Below are 16,217 nucleotides of genomic sequence, written 5' to 3' on the forward strand. Positions count from 1 at the left end.
CCCTAACCATGTCCATTTATCTAGGTCAGCAGCTTCTGCCTTCAGGTAGCTTCCCTGGCCTAATCCCCTACTGGAACTTCATCTCTCACTCCAGTGAGAGTAATTAACATGTGTTTTAGAAAATATATTTTAGTATGGGTCTTGATTCCCAATTCACTTAATTTTCCCAAGCTATACTTTATTATCTCTGTTCTTCATCTATCTCAAGTTTTAGCATATTGAAGTTAATAGAATAAATGTTAAATGGATGAATGAATGGAATCTGTCAGCAAAATATTGAGATTAGAATCCAGACCATGGGGCTGGCACTGTATCCTAGTGGGTAAAGCCACCACCTGTGGTGCCAGCACCCCATATGGGCACTGGTTCGAGTCCCAGCTGCTTCACTTCTGATCCTGCTCCCTGCTATTGTGCCTGGGTAAGCAGCAGAAGATGGCTCAAGTGCCTGGGCCCCTGCAACTGTGTGGGAGACCCAGGAGAAGCTCCTGGCCCCTGGTTTCGGATCAGGCCAGCTCCGGCTGCTGAGGCCATTTGAGGAGTGAACTAGTGGATTGAAGATCTCTCTGTCAATGTCTCTCCCTCTCTCTCTGTAACTCTGCCTTTCAAATAAATAAATAAATCATGAAAAAAAAATAGAATCCAGACCACACAAAATCTACATCTGCTATTCTCAACGCACCATACACAACCTGTGAGGCACATGTAGTACAGAATGGAGATATTGAACAGGCAAAATTACAGGAAGAGAGACTGATTTAAAGAACAAATTTTCGGGGCTGGCAATGTGGCGTAGCAGGTTAAGCCACCTGCAGTGCCAGAATCCCATATGGGTGCTAATTTGAGTCCTGGCTGCTCTACTTCTAATCCAGCTCTCTGTTAATGCACCTGGGAAAGCTGCAGAAGATGGCCCAAGTGCTAAGGTCCCTGTACCCCCAGGGGAGACCCTGATGAAGCTCCTGGCTTCAACCTGACCCTGCCCTGGTCATTGCTGGCATTTGGGGAATGAACCAGCAGAAGAAGGACACCCGCAACTCTGCCTTTCAAATAAATAAAATAAATATTTAAAAAAGAACAAATTTTCCAACAGGGTCTCAAGGGAAATGGGAAATTTATCTTAGAGGGTTCCAGGAAACTGTCTTTACACATACAATATTCTGTAGAAGGATAGAGTCATGTTAGCACTTTATGCATGCGATGCTTTCACAAGAGTACAGGCTGATCAGGAAAAACATATATTTATATTATCAGTACTTGTTGCATTAAGCCCAGACCCAGGTGAGCATTCAAGGCTTGCCTGGAATGACCATGATCTCTGTTTCCTGACATATCTCATTTCCCTCATCATCTTGAACATGCCTCTTGCCGGCAGTGGGGGTGATGGGCTTTAAGCAAGATCCTGTGTTTCCCCCTCCAATGGTTTGTTCAGTCCAAATGTTCTTTCTTTTGGCCACACTCCCTCTCTGGGCACCAGAGTTACCACCATTGAATTTCTTTCTGTTTACTTTCTAGATTTTTCTCAAATGCTTCCTCCACAAAGAGGCTTTCCTGATCATGTGAGTGCTGTATTCCACACAGGGCACATTGGATGTGTCAAATAAACCTGCGGAAGCCATGGTGCTTTAGTAACCAGAATCATGGATTGGGAGAGCTGCATTGCTAAGCCCATATAGTCACTCAGTCACCTACTGCTTTAATATAGGTGAGTTAGTTTTTTCCTGCACCTATGTTGCCTTTGCTACTGCATGAGGGTGGCCATGACAGTATCGACTGTATGCAATGCTGTGTGCAAACTGTTTAGATTCGCGCCTCTTGTGTGAAAACCCATGGTGATGTTCTCTCTGCTTTCCCACAGAATCTCACCCTGTTTCTAGATATGCGTAGACCAGCAGCACTAAGTGAGGGTGAGCCCTGCTCATGAGTCATGCTGTCATAGGTCAGACTTGGATGTTTCCCAGGAGAACTCCTGGGAAAAGTGAGGAAATTGTCCTTATTGCAGAGTGGGTCTCAGATCTGCGGGGCTACCTTGCGGCTGATGATTTTCCATGGATGCTTGGCCCTTCTTTTAAGATGTTTTAATGACATCGGGGACTTAGCTCCTGTTCAAGGTGCCTAAATGCTGTTAACAGCATAATTGCATTTATTTGCTGGGGTAAGTTTGTGTGCAGTTTCTCCTCTAACTGCACACTTGTCTGAATCCCACAATGGGTCAGGAGTTGCCAAGTGCATTTGGGAGCCAGGCCAGCAGGAAAGAGGGCAAGTATTGCCAGGTACAGCTGGTAAAATGAAGCTATCTACCCTTATCTGCTCACTTCACATATAGTTATACTCTTCAACCCCAGCTCTTCAGATGCAATTTGGAATTTTATTTTCCCCCCTCTGTTAAATAAATATTTGAGTAACCCTGCTGGCTAGGGTTATGATATATTCACTTATCTTTTTGAGGTATAATTTTTTATAAAAATATAAACTTTTATTTCCATATAGTTCACCCTTTGAAGGTGGGCAAGTCAGTGAATTTTAGTATTTCACAAAATTGTGAAGCCATCACTGATTCCAGATCATCTTCATTATCTTCCCTAAAAGCTCCATACTTCTTGTATTTTGACTTTGGGGTAAAATGTTAATTTTATTTTTATTTATTTGGTCAGGCTGCTCTAGTAATTTTTGTCAACTTGCAGAGCTATATTTTTTGTAATGAATATAATGAGTTTGCTTTGCTTACACATTTTTAGTTATATTTTACCATTTGCTCAAGGGTTTTTAAAAATATTTATTTATTTATTTGAAAGGCAGAGTGACAGAAGGAGGAAGAGAAACAGACAGGGACAGATTTTTGGTCCATTGGTCCACTCCCCAAATGACTGTAACAGTCAAGTATGTGCTCTGCAGAAGTCAGGAGCTGAGAGCTCCATCCTGGTCTCCCATGTGGGTGATAGGGGTCCAAGTATTTGGGCTATCATCTACTGCCTTCCCAGGCTAATTAGCAGGACATTGGATCAGAAGCAGAGCAGCCAGGATGTGAACCAAACTGGTTTTCCAATATGGGATGCCGGTAGCACAAGCTGCTGCTTAACCCGCTGTGCCCCTGTGCCAGGCTCTGCTCAAGGTTTTCTACACACCATCCACACCCCCATCCCCTTAGTCTTGGTTTATTAGGGTTACTCAGGTGAGGCTGGGGGCATCTGAGCCAGTAGCGTACTTAGCTTGAAGGAGACTACACTGTGAGGGGGAAAATAACTATTCCTAACTGAAAGCCTCATTTTTGCTGGGCAGTATTCTTCAGAAAACTGGGGCAGTAGATTCTATTACCATACATATTTTACATGTGAGTAGGTAGAGGTTTAGGGAGTTTATGTAACTTTCTGTATCACCAGGAAGCTGAACTAACACCTCATAGAGCCTGCATTTGAACCCGGGACCCCAGATTCAGAGCCCATGCCCTCAATCACCACACATGGCCACCAGCTGTCCAGTCGGGTGTTTAGTCTGATGATACCAACAGCACCGTGCGGTCCGCTTGTGCGAATCTCTTGTTCTGCTGCCTCGGCAGTCCTGCCAGATGTTGCCAGATGCGAAAAGCCAGTTCCTACAGGGCGGACGGTCGCTGAGCAAGGCCAGTGCAGACAAGCAGCTGGAAGCCAGGTGTTCTTCCAAGTGTGTGTGCCTCTGCCTCACATCGCGACCGCTAACAGCCTTTTTTCTCTTCTGACCCAGCTCTCCTAATAACACCCCACCTTCTATCAGGCTTCTTCAAGTCTCTACAGCAGCCCAAGGGAAGCAAGCACGACTTGATTTTTTCATGTAGTCCCTGTGCTCAAACAATGTTTATTGGGTAAATGTATGAATGAACAAAAAAGGAATCTTTCCTTACAGTCCCTTGAATGTTTTATTTCTAGATCTCCCTAAGAGTTTAACCACCCGTAATTCAAGAAAGGGAGACTTCCTGGAACAGCTTGATGATACTTTTGTCTTTTCCTATGTGTTTTTCCAAAAAGTAAATTTAATTCCACACAGATATTAAGTGGAATGTTCTTTGCATGTACAAGAAAATGTGATTGCAAAAATCTTTTTGAAGGGGATTAGAGAACCGTTGTACCTTTTGGAAGCAAAATGAATGGAGGTACTATTAAAAACCCGAGAGGGATTGGGACTTTCGTTAATCAAATAAAATCTGCAGCTCAGCCAGCCTCCCCCACCCCAATTCCTTAGTTCCTGTGGGGAAGGCAGACCTGGGAGTTCCTGCACGGGCTCCTCCCTGGAAGGGTCCTGCCCACTCGGGATTGTCCTGCTGGCTTTGCAGTCAGATGTCCGATGCTGGCAGGCACCGGGCGGGCAATGAGTTCTTTGCCTGCAAGTTGGGCACAAAAGGACCGGCATGAGAGCAGCCTCCTTTGAGACAGCTGCGTTTGGCAAGGAGCAACCAGAAATTCCTGTGAGCAGGGGATGACTGGTGGGAGGAGTTCCGTGTGCCAAGTGCTGTCATTTGCTGAGAGAGGTGTGTGCTCCAGGAGTGTCAACCTGAAGGATCATTAACTCTTTCCGTCAGCTGGGGAGCGGCGGTGGCTGGGCGCGCTCGTCCTGGCGGTGTGTGCTCAGCGAGGCCAGGGAGCAGCCGAGCAGGAACTTTTTCATGGGGGAGCAGTTTGAGAAGGGCCAGCATGCTTTGCTCAATGAAGGAGAAGAGAATGAGATGGTAAGACCCTAGCACACTCCCCTCTTCTCGTTCCCCGGCCTCTGACAGCACACACACGCACGCACAGTTTCGTGCGTGCGCACTCACACACGCTCTCACACACTCCTCTGCGACTTGGCTCTGCTGGTACATGGGAAAAAGTGGTGTCCAAGACATCTCCCTGTCCCAGAAATGTTACCTCTGACGGCAGACGTTTGCTAGAATGAGCGTACTGTGTTCATTTTTTATCAAGAATGCTTTCTTTGAAAATCAGACAGAAGGGGCACGAAGCTCAGTACGCCCTGCTGGTTGCCTCTTGCGCCTCGTAGGTATAGCAAGTTCTGTTTGAAACCTTGAGTCCCGTCAGCCATCCCTGACGTGGGGAGTGAGGAGCAGGGTGTTCTCTGATAGCAAGGAACAGAACATCAGCAGGGAAGCCTCAGCGCACGGGGTCTTTGACCTTCTCTTCTCAAACATCTCGTTCACCGAGTCTGTTGGACAAGGAAGACGTAGAAAAAATACCAACGACTACCTACACACTTGTCTGTTTAATTCTGGAGTTTTTCTCTGTAGGTCCTGAGCTACAGAGATGCGCCACAGACAACTTTCTCTTGCTGACTGGTTCCCTTATTTTGGATATGTTCCCCTCTTGGGAGCTGCGGGACAATCAAAGATGATTCTTAATGCTCTTGCTGGATTTCAAGCTATATTTCTCAATCATAATGTAATCAAGAGAGAGAAGTGTGCGCTTGTGCTTAATAAGGTCTTTCTGCTAATTGTGTAAGCATAGTCTTTTATGCCAGTAATGATGTAATTAAAATGTTAAAATGGGATGCTCTCATTCTATAATAGCATTTTATCTGTCTGGAATTAATATATAAATAACAAATCTGAAAGATATTTACTTAAATTTTTTTTTCTTGGTTAATTGCTTTAGCCCTGACTATTACATTCTTTGTTCTAAAACTGGTCTTTCAAGTCTAATCTGCTTACCTGTTCCTATAGCAACAGCATTTTTTTTGCACCTTCAAGAGTAGATCCCTTCCTCTATCAAAGATGAAAAAATCAGAAAGAAATGAAAGGCACCTTAATTCAGGTGACTTTCTTAGCCACGTCCTTATTTCTTTCAGATCTGACTGCCAACAATTGCCATTAGGTCCTACACAAACCTCTCCAGAAATTACTTTCTGGTTCTGCGTTAGAAATCTCCCTTATTTCTTCATAGAAGTACTTTCCTTACTCTTGATATGAAGCTGGACATTTTACGCTCATCTTGAATACCTTTCACCAAAAGGCAGCTGCTCCTTCTTCCTGTGATGTGTTTTGTTCCCGCCCCCCCCCCCCATCTAGAAACACATCACTTTTCTCCTAAACAGTCATTCTGCTCTTCAACAATGCATCATGCAAGCATTATTAAGAAGCATCTGCTTTCTCGCAGACATTCGTGCTTCTAGAGGCACTACTGCACCTTCCCCAGCCTCCACGTTCCAACATGGCGATTTTGTTATGGCTGAACTTTGCAGCAGCACCACCAGAGGCGAGAGGATGTCGGCCTCGCTTTGTATGCAGTCAGAGCCCTGTTAGGCTTTGCTCTGTGAGGGCCTTTGCTCTGGCCAGGGACACTGTGTTTTCTGGTGAGGAGTCACTGGGCCAGCGTTCTCAGCAGAGGTGCAGCATTAGTATGCACTCTGGAGCTCCCCAGCCTGTTCCACTTGGGGAAACCTGGCCACCTGCCTGGCGCTGTGTCTTACAATATGTCCCTCTTTCACTCACTCCTCCATCTCTCACCCGGAGCACCAACCTTCAAATAAGTATCAATATATCTTCCACATACCCTAGGCATTCTTATACTGATTTGTAGTTTGCAGACTATTTTCTTAGCCACTAGTTAATTTAGTTTTTGCCATAACCCTGTAAGAGAGGTGTTATGAGCCCCATTTTGAAGATGCAAAAACTGATGCCCAGAGAATTTTTGGAGATTAAATCCAGGAGCTGAGGCTCCACATAGATTCATTTAAGTTGGCAGCTCTTTGGTCTCTGGACTTGAACATAGCCCATTGATACCTTTTTCAGATCTTCCCAAGGGCATGTTCTTTAACAGAACATACTTCCTCCCTTCATAAGACAAAGCTAAGCAGAACATCTGATCTTCTTAGGTTCTCCAGCTTCTGTTCTGTTCCGCATGAGTTGTCTTTCCTGAATACACCAATCCCTTTGGCTTCTATATTAATCCCCTTTAGAAGCCAAGATTGTCTAGAAATGTGTCACCCAGTGTTTACAATGTCTTGTTTTGTACTATAGCTTGAGTTTATGTCTTTGCAAAACTCATTCCTGTGATTACAGAAATGACTGCAAATTTTAAGAGGCGATAGCATTCTAGGGTTTATTCCTCATGTTAAGAAAAGAACAGGAGTTAGTCACAGGCCAAAAGATGCCTGGGATTATCTTTCATTCTAGAATAAAAGAAACAGCAGTTAAGTAGTAACTCTGGGTGAACTGAAAGTAATATCCTTAAGTGCAAAATGAGACAGGGGCCACAGGAAGAAAGGATTTATTGGAAATTATCTTCAGAAAAGGTGGTCGTGGAAAGACCTCAATGAGGAGACTCCCAGAGACTGCAAGGATGCACCAGAGGCCTGGCTCTTCCTGATCTGGGGCCAGCCATGTACCTAAGCCAGCTTCAGTTTTCTAATCTGTAAAAGTGTGGAAGAGTGTCCTTCCTATCCTGCCTGACTCATGGGGCTTTTAGGAGGAGCCACTGAGTCTATCTATGTGGAAGTGTTTTGAGAAACGTAAAATCTGGAGACGTGTGAGCTGCTATTGTATAAACAAATGTAAGAGTATTAGGGGCCTTTGCAATTAACCAACTAAATGAATACTACTCCACTTAAATGAGGCCATCTCTTTTCATTCAATAATGGCGAGAGGAATACACACTTTTATCCTCTCTAGAGACTATTTACAAGTGGAAAGGAGCTGAGTTACCTTATTGCCTTGCAGTGCTTACTTTAGGAAAACATCTGTCTTGGGACTCAAGTTTCTTTATTTGTAAAGTGAGAGTATCTCTAGGAGCTCAAATCCCTTTGACTTCTGCTATAACCTATTTCTACTTTGAAATATCTTGGGAACATTGAATGTTCATTTCCTTATACCATGACTGAGCTAAGATAGCATGGATTCATTGCTTCAAACAATGCCCTACAGAAACCAGAATCTTTCTGAGGAAGTGTTTTGTAGCAAGTGAGACTTTTTTTTAAAAAAAATTTAAGTTTATTTGAAAGGCAGAGTTATAGAGAGAAAGAGAGAGACAGAAAGATCTTCCATCTGCTGGTTTACTCCCCAAATAGCTGCAATGGCCAGATCTGGGTCAGGCTGAAGCCAGGAGCCAGGAACTTCTTCCAGATCTCCTAGGTGAGTGGCAGAACCCTAAACACTAGGGACATCTTCTGATACTCTCTCAGGCACATTAGCAGGGAGCTGGTTTGGAAGTGGAGCAGCCAGGACAGAACTGACATCCATAACCTGCTATGCCATGACACCCATGAGACTTCTTTTGAAAATAATGTTTCCTGATTTTTTGTTTGTCTTTCCTAGGTTTTAACAAATAAGAGAAAAATAAAAACCCTTGAGTTTTTTTCTGGTTATAAATGTAATACTTATTTATTGTCAAAATATTGAAATGATAAAAAGAGACTAAAGAATGAAGTAAATATGATACATGAGTATACGCTTGGATATATATGATCAATATGCTCATATTGGTGACTTTTTTTTTCCAGACTTATAAAACATACGTGAATCAAATTCACCACTTTCTAGTTATTTTGCTACATGAAATTATATATTGCATCTGTATTATATAAATACTATATAATAGCCGGTGCTGCAGCTCACTTGGCTAATCCTCCACCTGCGGCGCCGGCACCCCGGGTTCTAGTCCTGGTTGGGGCGCTGGATTCTGTCCCGGTTGCTCCTCTTCCAGGCCAGCTCTCTGCTGTGGCCCGGGAGTGCAGTGGAGGATGGCCCAAGTGCTTGGCCCCTGCACCCGCATGGGAGACCAGGAGGAAGCACCTGGCTCCTGGCTTCGGATCTGCACAGTGTGCCAGCTGTAGCGGCCATTTAGGGGGTGAACCAATGGAAGGAAGACCTTTCTCTCTGTCTCACTCTCTGTGTCTAACTCTGCCTGTCAAAAAAAAAATACTATATAATAGCATGCAGCTACACATCTCTTCCCATTATTACCCAGTGATATCACATTAATAGCTTGAAATGAATATGTTGGGAGTATTTATCCTGCAGAAATCTGTAAATACTACAGCAGGACTTCCATCCTGTGTCACCAGATGGCAAGTTGCTAAATATTTACCAGCACATAACTGAATATACTATTTCCCCATCATTTCTTTTGCCCCCATACATATCAAAATATAATTTGCTCATCATCTATCTTTTCACATCAGGTATCATTGCAAAACATAATCAAATCATCTCAGCATACTCTTTTTTTTAAAGATTTATTTATTTATTTGAAAGGTAGAGTTACAGAGAGGCAGATGTGGAGAGAGAGAGATCTTCCATCCGTTGGTTCACTCCCCAAGTGACTGCAACAGCCGGAGCTGTGCCGATCCGAAGCCAGAAGCCAGGAGCTTCTTCCAGGTCTCCCATGCTGGTGCAGGGGCCCAAGGACTTGGGTCATCCTCCACTGCTTTCCCAGGCCATAGCAGAGAGCTGGATAGGAAGTGATGCTGGCACTGCAGGCGGTGGCTTTACCGGCTACACCACAGTGCCTGTCCCCACAACATAAATTATCTTAAAAATGCATGCACATACAAATAGGTATTTTTTAAAACAAAAAATGGAGTTATTCTATATGTATTTTTTTGAAGCTACCCTTTTCACTACATCTGAAATTGTACTATGGATATATTTTCCTTTCGATAATTACAGTGCTGTGTAAGCATTTCAATGTTTAAGTTGTAGCTGGGTGAATTGTGTTGTGTTAAGTAAATTTCCCAGGTTAGACATTCATGTTGTTTCTAATTTAAGCAAATCTCCCAAATTGTACATTTCTGTTATTTCTAATTATTTTTATGTTAGACAACTTTGTATATGTATTTTTACAAATTTATCAGATTATTTCCTTGGGATAAAGACCTAGAGAAAGCAGTCTGCATCAAAGGAGATGTGCACCTTAAATTTTGATTGACACATACTTCTCAATTGTGTTCTAAATGGTTGTGATTTTAACAATTTATACTCTGAGCAGAAATTCTTCTTGAGAATGCTTTCTTTCTCTATACTTGCCAACACTGAACATTCTCTATCTTTTTAGCTTCAGTTCATCTGGTATGTGAAAATGATATTTTATGATTATACTATTTTTGCATTTCCTTGATTTGAGGTTGAATGCAATTTAATATGTGTATTTGGCATTGGTTTTTTTTCCCATTAGACTCTCTCAGTTTCATCACTGATGCTATCTTAATCAGTATTATGTTAAAAATTTAAACTCTTTCACTTTTAAGGAATAGATTGTGACTAATTTCACTCTGCTTTGGCATGATACATGGTGCAAAGATATAGATGACATCCAAATAGAATATTCTTGTTGTACTTGGGCGTGTATTCACAGGATGGTGGTGGGGGAGCCATGAGGAAATAATATTGTTTCAGTTAAGCATAAATATTTAACATATTAATTTATGCTAAGTACAAGGTTGCTAAAACCTAGTAATTGTTAAAGAGAAAGAGAAACGCATTTTGAACTTCTGTGTCATTTCTGAGAAACTAGCAAGAAGTCGGTGCTGCAACCCTAAAACCACGTGATGTGGCAGCAGGGTGGTGTGCGGTCTTTGTCACACTGGAAGTCCTGTTGCGCCCTCAGCACGAGTGCGGGCCATTTGTCTTAACCATTACTTTGGGCCACTTTGATGGCTAATGCTGGTCTTTTCATCTCTAGCACCCTGAGCAGAAGCGCCTCCCCCATCTCAGTAGCCACTCACTTAGTATGCTCCTTGAGCTCCTCTGAGTTGGTTGCCAATGTGAACTAGTGAACCACAGACCTCATAGTGGAGGGATTGTGTTCAGGCTGAGACATTCTGTCAGTTGGGTGTTCAGGGAGCTGGGACACTGGCCAAATCCAATGTCTTTATTCTCCATTCATTGCTGCAGAACTCCCGTGAAGTCAGCTCATCTTTGATATAAACTCTTGAGGAGTGAGTTTGAATTGGTTCCACATGACAGGGACCCTGCTCCATTCCCCTTTCCGAGGCCTCCCCCTTAACCTTTCCCTCTACCTCTATTACTTGGCACAATACCTGGCACAAGCAAGGAAAATGATAGTGTAATTGCAAGTCCCATTAACCTGCAATTTGACATTCTAAGAAGAATAAGGAGAAAACAGGGTTCAAACTGGAACAGTCTAATTTAAAGAGAAAACTGACAGTTTTATGTTATTTACTTGGAATGGTCAATAATCTCATGAATTTGTTAGTTGGCTCTTGTCTCTACCAAGCATAAGCAAAGCTTATTCTGCAGTTAATTAGCCAGACTACACTATTTTTCTGTTAGGTACTTCATTCTATCCTTTCATCCATCCACGTATGAACTCAACCAATATTTAAGAAACCTCTCTGCTCTGTGCCAGGTATCCTCTGTGCTAATCCAGGAGGATTTTGAGTGAATAACAAACAGCTTCTGTTTTCAAGAAGCTCACAGTTGAGTGGGCAAGACAGGGTACATAATTTGCAGGGCCTAGTGCAACATGAAAATGAGGTACCCCTTATTCAAAAATCATTAAGAATGTCAGGATAACATTAGCAGAGCATTAACCTGAGTGTCAGGCCCTTCCGGAAGTAGGGCCTGGTGTAGGCTATGTGGTCAAGAAGCTGACCACACAAGTCAGGGAGCCCAGGCTGCAAACATGAAAACGAGATGTAGTAAATGTCATTGTGGGAGTTGTGCATACGGAGCTGTGCAGACAGTACAAGCACTTCAGTCCAAGAAAACTTCAAGGGAAAAGGTGACATTTAATTTATCTGGAGAAATGTGTAGGGTTGTGAACCACTTCTTGAGATCTCCAAATGAGTATACATTTCATCCTTCCCAGAGATCCCCAAACATTGGCTGTGAGATGCCGATACTAGAAACAAGTAGGACATACAAAGAATTGATTCTTAGACTCTTGTTCTAGACCCACAAATTAGAATCTTTGTTGGTGAAGTTAGAATTAAGTAGTTGTGATGCAAGCCTTGCTGACACAATGTGGAAGCCACCAGAGTATTTGGAACAGAATGAAAGATTTGCCATGCCGTGTTACATCATCAAGTGAGGAAGATGGTTGGAGGAAGAGAGAGCAGTGAGGAGGTGTTTGAAAGGGCCCAGGTGAGAGGATAAGGACTAAACTACAAGCCGGCGCTCTGGCTTAACAGGCTAATCCTCCACCTTGCGGCGCTGGCACACCGGGTTCTAATCCCCGTTGGGGCACCGGATTCTATCCCGGTTGCCCCTCTTCCAGGCCAGCTCTCTGCTGTGGCCCGGGAGTGCAGTGGAGGATGGCCCAAGTTCTTGGGCCCTGCACCCGCTTGGGAGACCAGGAGAAGCACCTGGCTCCTGGCTTCGGATCAGCACTTTGCGCCGGCCGTAGCGGCCATTGGAGGGTGAACCAACGGCAAAAAGAAAGACCTTTCTCTCTGTCTCTCTCTCTCACCATCCACTCTGCCTGTCCAAAAAAAAAAAAAAAAAAAAGGACTAAACTACAGCCCTGTCAGAGAGGTAGATGAGTAGAGGTTGGACATGAGAGATATTCAGAAGTTAAAATTTAAAAGTCTGGGCCTGGTGCTGTGGTGTGGGAGGTTAAGCCTCCACCTGTAGCACCAAAACCCATATGGGCGCTGGTTCATGTCCTGGCTGCTCCATTTCTGATCCAGCTTCTTGCTAATGCACCTGTGAAAGCAGCTAAGTAAATGGCAGACTATTTGTTAAAACATTGCCTTCAACAGTGGCCTACCTTCTCTTAGTTTTGCTGAATTCTGAATGTTCTATTTAACTTGTTAATGGCAGAAAAACCAGCAGGGTATCCTTGAAACAAACACAATATTAGGAGGCTGGAGACAAGAATTGTGGTGTTGGCTCTGTCAGTATTTATTCTTGCCTCAATCCAAGGTCACCTTTCCTTATGTGTGGATGGAGATAATAATACTGCTTTACTGGTTTGAGGCATACCTCAATGTAGATGATTTCTTGAGGTCCTTTCTCACTCCTTGAGATCATTTCTGACTTCTTTAGGTCCTTTCCAACACACACACACACACACACATACACACACAGAATTTTTAAGTACTTAAAACAGGTACATAAAATCCCCATGTAATGTTTTAAGCATTTAAATGATACTCTTGATTTTTATGGAAGCATTGTGAGATTCTTTTTAGTCAAGGAAAGGAAAACATATATGTAGACCTGGTAAGAAATGGGACCTAGAAATTTCTGACAGTTGTGGTATGAGGTACTTGTAAAAGAAGGAGTGAGTAACTCCCTGGTGGAGGATTTAGCGGTGCTGAACCTCATAGGGTCTTCAGACTCACAGAAGACAGAGACCAGGGACTTGTCCTTCATAGTGATTGGCGCTTTGGAAACCTGTTCAGGGCAGACTCATTCCTAAGTGCCAGTTTCAAGGCTCTGTGACTACTAGCCGGAGCAGTGCCACCCACCTAAATGACCCACCGCTATTTCCAAATGCCAGGCATACAACCCTTGGTGGGTGCTTGAAACCACAGCCTGGCTAGGATTGAAGGACAGCTCGGAACACAGCCTTCTCAATTCCACCCACAGCCAAAGGCTACTCCTAGGGACAAGGAGCACAGCTGTGCCCTCGATGCTCCTCTGAAAAAGGACAAGGAGGAAGTCCAACTGCCCTGCAAACTTTGCAGAGAAATGTTATGCACCCCAGGCAAGGACACTCTCTGATTTCAGTAGGTGCTCACTCGAGGAGGCTCTCCTTGAGACTGTGACCACTTTAGCGTCAAGAATCTATTATTCTTTGGGGATTTCAAAAGTCTGGTACTCAAGTCTGAGTCAGTACCTAGAAGTGGTTTTCTGAGGAATTATTGGTATTGTGAGGCCAGTTCCAAAACAAATGGGCCCATTTGGAATCCAGTTTGGGTAGAGAGGTTCAGAAGTTTAAACATTAGTGGTAACTTCTACCTGCTCTCTAATTGACAAATAAGGTGGATTTTTATGGCACCACTTACTGTCATCTTTGTTCTCCTTTAGCTCAGAAACAAGTGTATTAAGTATTTTTCATCCGATTCCAAGGGACAATTTCTCACTTTTCATTATGTTTGATCCCCAAATGTTGTACTCTTGTTCTTTCCAGAGTTTATTGTGTACATTTTTTAAAAAGACTTATTTATTTATTTGGAAGTCAGAGTTATAGATGAGAGATCTTCCATCCTCTGGTTTACTTCTCAAATCACTGCAGCAGTTGGGGTGGGGCCAGGCTGAAGCCAGGAGCCAGGAACTTCTTCCAGGTCTAACCATGTGGGTTCAGGGGCCCAAGCGCTTTGGGGGCATCCTCTGATGCTTTCCCAGGTGCATTAGCAGGGAGATGGATCAGAAATGGTGCAGCTGGGACTCTAACCAGTGCCCATATGGGATACTGCCATTGCAGGTGGCAGCTTTACCCATGATGCCACAGCACTGGCCCTTCTTGCAGACTTTTTTAATCAGCAGTGTGTCTTCACCCTGGCACCTGGCCATCAGTATTCCCCTCTGCCTTTAGAACCTATCTCAAATCTGGTTCCCTTCATCAAGCCATCTGGGAACACTTTAATCACACTTGAACTTTTCTTTTTTTTTTTTTTTTTCACTTTTCAGTTAAAATTTAAACACCTAAGAATAATTGTGTGTTAATTACTGAGTTCAACCAATAGTACTAGAACAACAACAACAACAAATACTAAAAAGGATAAAGTATTACATTGTACATCTAAAGTCAGGACAGGAGCTGATCAGTTCATTGTTGCTTATAGTGTCCATTTCACTTCAACAGGTTTCCCCTTTGGTGCTCAGTTGTCACCGATCAGGGAAAACAAATGATATTTGTCTCTTTGAGACTGGCTTAATTCACTCAGCGTGATGTTTTCCAGATTCCTCCATCTTGTTGCAAATGACCGGGTTTCTTATCTGAGCTAGGTTTGAATTCCAATGATTGTGATTTTCAGTAAGCTTTGTACAATAGTTTTGTTTTTATTCTCTCTCAAAAGAATGTGAATTATGATTTATGAGAACTGTGTTTTTTCTTGTCCGTATCTTGTCACGTTGAATTTACTTGGTACATATTTGGTAAGGTGAATTGAAGACGTTTGTTCATGTATTACAAGAGTTTCTTTTCTGACTCAGGTGGGTTGTTAATTCTAGTTTTATGGAAGGCATTGAGAAACCACATCATTTTCTCAAATCGGGCATCTAAGACGCAGTCGAAACTGAACATGTGCCCAGCCAGGTCGATGCCAAAGCTCCTACTCTTTTTTCCCCCCTTACAGGTTTATTTATTTATTTGACAGAGAGGAGGGGAAACACACACACACACACACACACATACACACACACAGAAATCTTCCATTCTCTGATTCACTCCCTAAATGGTCACAGTGGCCATGGCTGGGCCCTGCAGGAGTCAGGAGCTTGGACCTTCAGGTGTCAGGGGCCCAAGAACTTAGGTCATCTTCCACTGTTCTCCTAGGTACATTAGCAGGGAGTTGGATTGGAAGTGGAGCAGCTGGGTCTCAAACTGGTGTTTATATGGGATACCATCTTTATAGGCGGCAGCTTAACCCGTTGTACCACAATGTGGTCTCAAAGCTCCTACTCTTTTTTTTTTTTTTAAGATTTATTTATTTATTTGAAAGGCAGAGTTACAGAGAGGCAGAGGCTGGGGGAGGGGAGAGGGAGAGAGAGGTCTTCCATCTGCTGGTTCACTCCTTAAATGGCCACAAACGCTGGAGCTGCGCCGATCCGAAGCCAGGAACCAGGAGTCAAGAGCTTCTTCCAGGTCTCCCACGTAGGTTCAGGGGCCCAAAGACTTGGGCAGTCTTCTACTGCTTTCCCAGGCCACAGCAGAGCAGCCGGAACTTGAACCAGCACCCATATGGGATACCAGCACTGCAGGCGGCGGCTTGACCTGCTACACCACAGCCCTGGCCTCCTAAAGCTCCTCTTAGGTCTCCAAAGTCTTCCATTGCTCTGCTTTCCCTGTAGTCCATTACTGTACTACTACGTATGCCCAAGACAGTGGTCTTTGACTTAGCAGCTATTTTAAACTTTTGGCCCACTTTAAGCTTGGGAGAAGCTAAACACCCAGGGATCTCTTTATAGAAGTCATAGGCCCCTGATCTTTTAGGCAATGAAATGAATAGGAACACAGGGCCGAATCAGCTCACCTGGATACCCCTTCAATGTTTAGCCATATGTGCATGGTTGCATCACAGAAGTGGTCTCTTCACACTCCTGCCCATCCCCTAGAGCTGGCCTCTGGGCTGTTCAG

At 43.6% G+C, this 16,217-nt stretch overlaps 1 protein-coding gene across 1 annotated transcript in view; it reads left to right on the plus strand.

Annotated features, from left to right (window-relative positions):
• Window positions 1-6,164: 6,164 nt before the first annotated feature.
• The window catches only part of ATP13A4 (ATPase 13A4), a 172,291-nt gene continuing 162,238 nt past the window's right edge, over window positions 6,165-16,217 (plus strand). The window contains exon 1 of the mRNA XM_062181236.1: window positions 6,165-6,306. Within this exon, the coding sequence (XP_062037220.1) occupies window positions 6,165-6,306 (142 nt within the window). The remainder of the gene's footprint in view (window positions 6,307-16,217) is intronic.

Source organism: Lepus europaeus, chromosome 2 (assembly GCF_033115175.1).
Source record: "Lepus europaeus isolate LE1 chromosome 2, mLepTim1.pri, whole genome shotgun sequence".
NCBI classification, from domain to species: domain Eukaryota; kingdom Metazoa; phylum Chordata; class Mammalia; order Lagomorpha; family Leporidae; genus Lepus; species Lepus europaeus.